We start from the raw sequence: 10896 nt of genomic DNA on the forward strand, positions 1-10896 counted from the left end.
GAGAGGCTGGAGCGGAGTGTGGTGCGCGAGGGCATGCTGCTGGCGCGCACAGACCAGCCCACCCGGCTGCTGCCGCCCGTCCGGAACGCTTGGTACTTCACCTGCGGCGCAGCGGGCAGAGCGTGCGACGGCGGCGGAGACAGGGAGCGGCAGCGACGGCAGCGGAGACAGGGAGCGGCAGGCGGTAGTGAGGGGGGATGGGGAGCGGTGGGGCGAACCTGGAGACAGCCAACAGATGGTTGCTGAGCGAAGTTTCGCGGCGGGGACAGATAACAGCGAAGCTACTCGGTATCAGGGAGACAACGCTGACATCGCTTGGTGTTAAATGCAGGCATCGCCCACGTTACTCCGCGTCAGATCCAGATCACAACAATTGTGCAGCCATGGGGAAGGGCCCGGGGGAGAGGGAAGGGGGACCTCTCTATACCCGACTTTTTCCGTTGTCACGATAAATAGCTCACAACAGAAATGTAAAAGTCGGCATGATGCGCACCCGCGGAGATCTGCCCCCCCCCCCTCTCTCTCTCTCTCTCTCTCTCTCTCTCTCTCTCTCTCTCTCTCTCTCTCTCTCTCTCTCTCTCTCTCTCTCTCTCAAAGCTCTGCTAAGGGGAGTATCCCACCTTTGGGGCATGCTGGAAAAAATACTCTAGTGAAACCTCAGGACCAATTACGTCTAATAGTAATACTATGTAATGTCGCTGCACCACCGCCAAGACATCATAAATATATCAATTTTAATTATTTTCTAATCCAAAGTACGCTGTAAACACTTTGTGGCGGGACTACGCTTCTTCCCTGCAGTCACGATCGTCATCATGACAACCGTGCGCACCTTTGTTGGTGCAATAAAAGAACGTGTGTGATTGGCCGGTGGGCAAGGGACTGTTACCGAGAAGTTGGTTGGTCAATGTTTGAACCAGTGGGTCACATGGATCATGTGGTGCTCACACTTCCAAAGCCAAAGTTCGCCTCGAAAGAGCCACCGCGGTAAACGCAATAGTGGATAAATCATAGTCACAGCGTTGCGTCTCGTTGAATTCGCGGGTGAACAACTTCATGTTTGCCTATCTTTTTGTTTAAACAGAGGGTTTCAACTTTTTGTAGTATGTATTACGCAAACATTTCGACACATAAGTATGTTACAAATATAATATAACGCGCATGTTGGAAAAAGTAAGGCAGGTGAAACATTTTACTTTCATGGTGGGGAGCATGGAGCTAAATGAGATTTCTCCCGCACGGTTGGCTGCTTCAAATGGAAGATTTTGAGCAATTTGGAAGAATTTTGAGGAAATTGCGAATACTGATCGAATCGTCCGCGTCTGATGTAACAATAAGTGCAAAGTACAAAGATGGTGGGATATTATCTTCAAAAAATACTGGTCACGCCTCTGAGTGGCAGTGACCTTGTTCGGTATCAGCTCCCGATTACACGAACAACGAGCGTTTTCAGAGACTGATGTGCCGACCTTCCTCACAACTAGAGACAACTGACATACCCTGGTAGGTACAAAGACAGAGGGAATCGATCTGGCTCGTTGTCGGATACACATGACACTGGCGTCCCCTGGTAGTGGAGACGGATGACGTCACCACGGCCCGGTAGCCAGGGGCGGGTGACACTGACCCTGCTTGGTCACCAGGGGCGGGTGACACTGACCCTGCTCGGTAGCCAGGGGCAGGTAACACTGACCTTACTCGGTAGCCAGGGGCAGGTGACACTGACCTTGCTCGGCAGCCAGGGGCAGGTGACGGTAGCCGCTCGTCGGAAGTTTTCGTGCATAAGAGCGTACAACAGCGGATTGATAACCGGGACCAGGTACATCATGAAGTGGCTGATGTAGTAGAGAACGGTGATCCATTGTTTACTTCTCTGTCGAAGGTAGTGTGGTACATTTTCAGACTTTCTGAGATTTTCCGATGTAATCAACACAGTTATAACATTATGATTTCGGATCACGTTTGGTTGGACTTAAAGCACGCTTCAAAAATCGTGTTCGAAACTTGCTTACGGGTGCTCTGGGTTTTTATGAATGGTCGATAACGATGCATTGAACCAACTGTATCCATTGCAATTACGAGCTATCACCGAAACAAGAAATATTGGGCAGTCAATGTCCTATACTTTACGGGTACTTGTACGGCTTGCATAAATTCGTATAGCTTTCTTCTGCAGCAATTATACGCTGCCGGGACGAGGCAGAGACAACAAGGAGACAAGCACTATAAAACAAAACACTAGTATCGTTCTGCTCGACAGCGGAAATGTCCGAGCGTCTCCATTTGCTAGCCTACCTCGCTGTTATGGTCTTCTCTTCTGTACTGGTAAATGACGACGTACACGAGAAATGGCGACCAGCAGACAAAAAAAGTGACAAACATGGAGAAGACCAGCGTGACGGCTCGCTCGCGGGACCGAGCTACCGGCGGCACAAAACCTGACGGCACAGGGCAGGCGCCGTCACGGACAGGTGACGGCTCGCTCGCGGGACCGAGCTACCGGCGGCACAAAACCTGACGGCACAGGGCAGGCGCCGTCACGGACAGGTGACGGCTCGCTCGCGGGACCGAGCTACCGGCGGCACAAAACCTGACGGCACAGGGCAGGCGCCGTCACGGACAGGTGACGGCCAGCCGTCACTTCACATAATGCTGTAAGCAGTGCCTCACATGGTCTTTTGCGGGCTGAACAGCGTTAGGCTCTGCTGCGCCCAACGCCTTTCACAATACCGCTCACAAGACCACGGCCTCGCTGCCAGGGGCCATGTTGCATGAAGACTGTACTGTCTGTGCGAAGAGGCCGGTATAGGCTATGCGACCCGGAGGTCAGGAGAACACAGCTAGAGCTAGAGCAAACCTGATGTAGGGTAAGCCAGGTGGCAGAAGTCGTGATCAGGCTTGACGCTATTGCAAACTTTGACTTACTTTACCACAATAGAATGTAAATGTTTGGAATCATTACTGAAAATAAGCTTCAGTCTAGGACTCTAGGAAATTACCAATCGTAACCGCGTACAGCGCGTTACTCACGGAGCTGTCCGCTCTTCTTTTGGCTGAGGTTGAAGTGGCGCAGCTTGATGAAAATCAGTATGAAGCAGGTGAAGAGGATGCCGGCCGGGACCCAGACCAGGCATATCGCGATCACCCACCAGTACTTCTTCATGGCGGAATCTTCTTCGCAGAATTTGTCTAGGAAATCATGGTACTGCCTCATCTGAGAAAACGAGGAACAAACTTGTCGTGCGGCTGCTAATGAGCCTTGAGTTTCCGTGTGGCGCTGGACGGCCAAGCATCTGTCTAGCTCACTGGCAAGGCTCATCAACTGCTGCCAGAATCTGCCCCGTGCAACGTACAAAACTTTCATGGCGTGGTACAAAACTGTGCGTAGCTAATTTTTCGACTTGGCAATCAGCTGCAAAGGGTTACTGCCAATGCTAGCAATGTCTGAGACAGCAATGATCTAATCGACAGCACAGGCCAGGCGCTAGCGTTCATTTAACACTTCCCCACATTTCGGCAACCGAAAGCGCGCACCACCCCCACAGCTAAAGATCTCTCCCAATCAGTCCTGTAACCAGTCACCGCACGAGCTTCGTGATGCGTGCGGTTGGTGGCTATTCCTCTTACTCCATATTTTGTCAGCTGCGACGGGCAGAAGGCCATGCCTCTTACCCCATATTTTGTCTACACAACCCACACAACCCATACTTCGTCAGCTGCGACGGGTAGAAGGCCACCGCAGGTGGCCTTCTGCCCACGCCATGGCCACCCCTGCCCACCCCATGGGACGGGTAGAAGACCACCGCAGCTTACCCCATATTTTGTCAGCTGCGACGGGTAGAAGGCCACCGCAGCGGCCACCACCCATGTAGCGAGCATGATGAACTTGGTGGTGAGGGGACGGAACTGTTTGTGAAACGGCTTTAGAAGCCCCCAGAGCCGGTCAACGCTGATCACTGACAGGCTGAATACTGACGTCAGCAGGAGCGTCACTGAAACACATACGACGGTCAGCAGGAAAGTCACTGAAACACAGGCGAAGGTCAGCAGGAGAGTCACTGAAACACAGGCGAAGGTCAGCAGGAGAATAACTGAAACACAGCTGAAGGTCAACAGGAGCGTGGCTGAAACACGGCCGAAGGTCAGCAGGAGCGTAACTGAAACGCAGGCAAAGGTCAGCAGGAGCGTCACTAAAACGCAGGCGAAGGTCAGTGGGAGAATCACTGAAACACAGCCGAAGGCCAGCAGGAGCGTCACTGAAACACAGACGAAGGTCAGCAGAGGTACCAACAAAACGCAGAGGGAATGAGCGGCATTACTGAAACATGCTCAGATTCACGTGGCGCGTCTCTGTAGCATATGGTAACCGCTGGTGGTGGACGGCAGTGAAAGTCGAACCATGGTGGTGATCCGGATATATCTATTTCTATCTATCTATCTGTCTATATATATATATATATATATATATATATATATATATATATATATATATGTCTACACAACCCACACCATGACCACGGGAATGGTGCCCACGGGAACTGGCCACCATATATATATATATATATATATATATATATATATATATATATATGTGTGTGTGTGTGTGTGTGTGTGTGCTATGGCGATGACCGCAGCCGCTAAGAATTGCATGTACTGGTGTGACGAAAATACTCCATTCAACTTAAGCTCTAAATTTCGATTTGAGTGAAACAGATAAGCGTATGTCTGTTCTTCATCAATGAAAGATGTATTCCTCAGTAAGCTCTGCAACCAAATATGCATGCACTGAAGTGGCCAACAGAATCTTTGCCACGATGGACAGGGGAACATATCATCGCAGTGGTCCTCGATGTATCTAAATAAGTTCCTGCTGTAAGCCATGCTGTTACGATGTCACTGTTGAACTTCACAACACCGAAACTGTCCCATCCAGGACGACACAACCTAAGTTAGGAGTGGAGTAGCAGACGTAGAGATCCCAAAAACAACATGCTTCCGTGCGTGTTGAGGATGATATTTTAAGAATATCGCTGGGAATGAAGCTAGAGTTTTGATGAACCTGTGGCTTATTATAGGAATGCGACGACAATTTCGCCGCGTCCTTTTAATCATAGACAACGACGCACAGACATGCTGTGGAGCAATACATCACATCGGACGGTCTCTCCGTACGGCAGCACGTCCTCGGTAAAGATATACCGCACACTGTCGGTGCTATCAGCGGACACGGCAGCCCGCCCTCGGTAAACATATACCGCACACTGTCGGTGCTATCAGCGGACACTCTTTCTGCGCACTCTTATACCTACTGTGCATAAGCATACTGCTGTCTAGCACTTTGCGTCATGAGCATAGTTACATCTAGCACTCTGCCTTCCATGAGCATAGTCACATCTAGTACTCTGCGTTCCATAAGCGTACTCACATCTAACACTCCCCGTTCCATGAGCGTACTCACATCTAACACTCTCGCCGTACGTACACCAGCCTTCGCCGAGTTCGTAAGCCTGGAACACCGTGCCCACCATGAACGTGATGGGCAGCACCGCTGCGACGATCAGGTCGGCCGTCGCCATGTTCAGGATGAACATGTTGATCTCGTTCCGCATGATCCTGCAGCGAGGCGGTGACGGGGTCACTCAGATATGGAGTGATGCGACGACGGCACACAGGCTAGAGAGGCGAGAGGTGACACTGGAGAGGCGGGAGGCGACACCAGAGAGGCGGGAGGCGACACTGGAGAGGCGGGAGACGACACCAGAGAGGCGGGAGGCGACACTAGAGAGGCAGGAGGCGACACTAGAGAGGCGGGAGGCGACACCAGAGAGGCGAAAGGCGATCTAGAGAGGTGAGAAGCGACAGTAGAAAGGCGAGAGGCGACATTAGTAAGGCGTGAGGCGACACTAGAAAGGCGAGAGGCGACACCAGAGAGGTGAAAGGCGATGTAGAGAGGTCAGAAGCGACAGTAGAGAGGCGAGAGGCGACATTAGAGGCGAGAGGCGACACTAGAGAGGCAAGAGGCGACACCAGAGAGGTGAAAGGCGATCTAGAGAGGTGAGAGGCGGCAGTAGAGAGGCGAGAGGCAATATTGGTGAGGCGAGAGGCAACACTAGAGAGGCGAGAGGCGACCGGAAATTGAACGGATGGTGGGTGAAACTGGGCATAAGTTTCGGACAGCAATCACAAAGACAATGCTGCAACTAACTTATCATGCCCAAATTGTCGCTTGACTGGCAAAACGCCTCACAGCTCCGGATGGGCATCAAGGACGGCGAGCTAAATGAAGGTATCTGATAACGATCTACGGAGCGGGCAAATGAGCTGACGGAAAATTGCGACAGAAAGGAACCGGACAGCGGACGCATACGTGCCATACGCGGAATGGAAAGGGTGCAGGAGTCGGTAACGCTACAGATCACAAGCGCTCGCGCTCGATCCTCAGCGGCTGAAATTTTTGCTTTAACCCCAATACGACTTTTTAACACCAGCTATCTTGAACACTAGAAGATACACTTGTCGCCTGAGCTATGCCCAGCATGTAAGATTCCACCTGGTAAGTGGCACCAGCTCCGGCATCTGACGCCTGTATCAATAAAGCGCATATCAGAGCATTGGAAAAACGACACCGCGATAGTGGTCCCACGATAAACACCATCTGCTCGCGGGCAGATGTCTCCCACGGATCTGGTCAGTCGCTTGCACCGGTGGCGAAACGAAGATAGCAGAGGGCACACCGGGACGCCGAAATCGTCGCCTCAGTGCGAGAATTGAGTTATCACGCATTTGTCAAGACGACGAAATGCATGAGATCGACAGCCACGAATATGACAAGTTTATTTTGCTGGGATAACATCTTCGCTCATCGCTGCTTTCTGCGCAAAGCGCCATCCAACCTTGTGGGGTCCGATCACTCAGCGTATATATACTTGAGCTGGCCCGGTGTGCGGCAGGGCATTTAATGTATCAAAATGCAATACAAAAACGCTTTTAATTTTTAGCATTTAGCTCGCGAGCCGTCGAACGGAAATAAAACGAAATTTGGCTGACACATGGTGTTAAGAGATCACTTCCGTATAGCCGGTAGTTACACGTCCGTGTGCTTGGCACACGTGTGTTACACGTCGCGCTTGTGTTTGGCACGTGGTCATGTTGATTTCTATACATTGCTCTGCCATATTTGTCTGATGTTCGTGTTTCACACTTACATCTACACTGATATTGATGGTGGTGATCAGCGCCCAGACATGCGATACCCTCTGTGATCACGCCCGCCTATCAGTGCACCTCACTTCAGGCTGATCTCGTTGGTTTAGTCTAGTATCAGCGGTGATGGCCTGTACGTGGAATCTTTCGCAGCACTAAAGTCTGGCGGTAGACCAGCGACCACACTGCAGCTATCGCCGTGGCAACGTTTGATATGCTCTCCACAAACACACCTTTAATGGGCCGGCGACTTAATGTCACAGCGAAATGCCCGGGATCTTGAGGAAGTTCAATATTAGCAGAGTGTAACAATGCAGTTCCCTGCTCTCGAGCGGCTTGAGCCAGGTGCAGCTCCTCTGACCGTCCTTAAGTTTCTTATCTCTCGCGAGACGGGAGATATTTTCAACTGCCGTTCAGTCGGCGACGGGACTGCCGCATGCAGCTCAGCCGCCCTGATTAAAGGAAATGCTCCACATTTGAAGGTATTGAGGCAGGCATCAGATGTTATTGGATAAGTTCACTTGTAATTATTGGTATGCTGTTAACTGGAAAACACTGTTTTAGACAACTCGATATCTCTGTTTAGTAAACGCGTTGTACTACACACCATTGTTTGATCTCGTCATCGTAACCTGCACAACAATGACTGAGAGCCAATTGGCGGCCGTTATATCAGGAAGGCGCGATCACAAACGCCAGATATGAACGTCTCGAAAATTATATGTTCTGGGCCTTGACCGCCGTCTGGCCAATGGAATGATGGCTATCTAAATTCAAAACTTCATACCAATATGGAACGCGCTCTTTAACCTAGAAGTACGGAATGAAAGGCAACCGGTCTGGTCAGGTAAGGCCAAATCACGTTTGTGCCCACACTGCGTTGTTTCACATATAACTGACATTTACACGCCACGTACGCTTCATACAAGTCAAAGCACACAGCCATTTCATTCTGAGGGGTAATGTGAGGTAGCCTGTGGTGACCTCACATTTGTCACGAAACACGTTGTCACGCGCTTCATGGCCTCACAGAAGTGACCTCATAGCGCACCTAATGCATGATTTTCCACCACCTTGAGATTTGGTGACCTTTCATTCGGGTACGATCTTCACGGAGGGCACGATGTCGCCACACTGCGAAGGGTCTACTACACCGGTTTTTGCCACGTGAAGACTAAGCCTGACCGGGCCTGACCTCGGAGACCTCTCAATCCACTGACGGGTCTCAGTCACGTGTTTTGGGGGGCACATCGGATCTGAATAACATTCTCAAGGAATTTTCATGGATTACCCTAATGCGGCCTTGACCGAAAATGATTTTAACAAGCAGCACTTAACACCATCAGACTCACTACCGCTGAAGGTATGAGCCACACAAAATTGAAAATGGATCATGGACCAAAACAGCTTTGAAGACATCTTTCTAAGACAGATTTCTGTAGAAACCATTCATTTCTAAATACGCGGTTCAGCTCCGAGCAGGCTCTAAACTAATCTAGCCCAATGTAACGACACACCCCTTGTCCTTAAGCTAACGAAGTCGCAATGCCTTGAACAGCTTGAAGGAAAAGGAAACAGAAAGCGCTTTCCAGAGCACAACAGAGGTGAGATGCATTAGCACAAGTGGAAGCGAAAGATAAACTAAAAAGTCTTATGGTCACCCCAGCCTTATTGCTTGATAGCGCAGAAAATTGATGTTGGAATCGCGATTTTCCTAGACAAGAAAAGCAACTCTTGACCAGCATGGCTATAAACTTGTGTCCTAAATCGGCTTCAGTTCAGACAAGTCCCTAAGACCGATCTGTGGTCAAAAACAGTCATCACAAGTTAATGACATCAGTGTGCATATACCATCACCCCATAAAATATTTGCATCTTAAGTTACAGCCAGTGCCAATGAGCCTCAAAAAGTAAAATTTGGCAACGCTTGGCGCTCAGGCTGTCAGGAATGGCGTCCTAGCAATGCGACGGAATATAACCTGGGGAACATCTCTGGATGGACGCTCGAGTGATGTGTAATAAGATGGCATAAATTCCGATGATGTCATTTGTCGTTTTTGCACAACCGAACAAGTGTCAGTCACTGTTGGATGAGCGCTGACCAGGGTGTTGATACTTTACAGAGAACATTAGGCCGAATCCATGTGTGTATCTGGCTTATATATGAATACAGATGTACAAACTTACAAAACATGATGCTACAAGCACACACGCACACACACACGCACACACACATACACACACACACACACACACACACACACACACACACACACACACACACACACACACATATATATATACATATATATACATATATATATATATATATATATATATATATATATATATATATATATCTCTCTCTCTCTCTCTCTCTCTCTCCTCTCTCTCTCTCTCTCCTCCTCTCTCTCTCTCTCTCTCTCTCTCTCTCTCTCTCTCTCTCTCTCTCTCTCTCTCTCCTTCCATTCCATTTCGGTTCCACCTCAAACCCAATGTGGTGAGAGAACTGCGCAGAACACATTGAAGAATAGGATACACCCACTGAGAAGCACTCGGATGCGTATCAATCTATCCTTATCACACAATTTTATCGCTTGTTTCGTCAGTAGTGCCAAGTGTCAAGACAGAGAACAAGTGTGAAAACAGCACACTCAAACAATCCGCATCAGATAGATTATTTGAGCACACAAACAGCGCTAAACGGATAAAATAGAGCCATCTTGGGCCAATCGTACGAGACAAATCACGCATGACATATTGGAGGATTTTGCATCCGGGTACAAATGCAGGGAACAGTGCGCTGAAAAGGGAGAAGGCGAAAAATGGACAGCGTGATTTCGAACTTAAAGGCACAATCAGTCACCTGCCAGGAAACACAGGTTCTCACCCTGTATTTCTCAACCTACCTCTCCTCCTTTCGGTCTCCCCCCCCCACCTCCCGTCACCTCTCTCTCCTCACCCCTCCCTCCGTCCCTGTCTCCCCTCCCTTCTTTTCTGCCTCTTCTCCCTCACTCCCTTTCTCCCACTTTGTCTCTCGATCTGCCCTTCTCAGATACCAGAACGCCCTGGCCATTCACCAGGGCAACGACAGACATAAAACGCCTCGCACACGACAACCGTGGGCAGATACCGATGCACAAAAAACCGCGAACCCCATGACCCAAAGCAAGGTTGCCCATCGACGCCCGACCCGGCATAAGTGAAGACGCTTCTGGATAGCACAGGCAGAGAACACATATACATCACACCTCACCAGCACCGACGGGCAGGCCGCACTGGGCAACATGGATTGTCCGCCGCCACACTAAGTCCCACCTGTTGCTGAGTATGATGGCGATGACGAAGACGTTGCCCACGATGCCCGGGATAGTCTCGCAGGCGACTCCGACACCGAAGAGAGCCAGCTGCCACGGCGGCATCACGCGCCACGGGTGAAGGTCCCGCTTGCTGCGGCCACCAGAGGTCACTGGGGTCAGCAGCAGGTCATCACCACGGGTGAAGGGCCCGCTTACTGCGGTCACCAGACGTCACTGGGTCAACAGCAGGTCAATGAGGTCAGAAACAGGTCATCGCAACGGGTGCAGGTCCCGCTCGCTGCCGTCACCAGAGGTCACTGGGGGCAACATCAGGTCACTGAGGTCAGCAACAGATCATCGCCACGGGCGGAAGCTCTCTTGCTGCGGTCACCGG

The 10896-nt window shown here is 50.4% G+C and overlaps 1 protein-coding gene across 1 annotated transcript; it reads right to left on the reverse strand.

Moving 5' to 3' along the window:
- Positions 1-2286: 2286 nt before the first annotated feature.
- Positions 2287-10625, reverse strand: LOC119104361 (substance-P receptor). The gene is made up of 5 exons (XM_037228056.1): positions 10522-10625; positions 5459-5613; positions 3814-3992; positions 3031-3214; positions 2287-2438 (listed from the first exon to the last, which is right to left on the reverse strand). Exons 1-5 carry the CDS (start codon positions 10623-10625, stop codon positions 2287-2289), a joined length of 774 nt encoding a protein of 257 aa, XP_037083951.1.
- Positions 10626-10896: the final 271 nt, after the last annotated feature.

This window comes from Pollicipes pollicipes, unplaced genomic scaffold, assembly GCF_011947565.3.
Source record: "Pollicipes pollicipes isolate AB1234 unplaced genomic scaffold, Ppol_2.1 Scaffold_6052;HRSCAF=7182_pilon_pilon_pilon, whole genome shotgun sequence".
Taxonomy (NCBI): domain Eukaryota; kingdom Metazoa; phylum Arthropoda; class Thecostraca; order Pollicipedomorpha; family Pollicipedidae; genus Pollicipes; species Pollicipes pollicipes.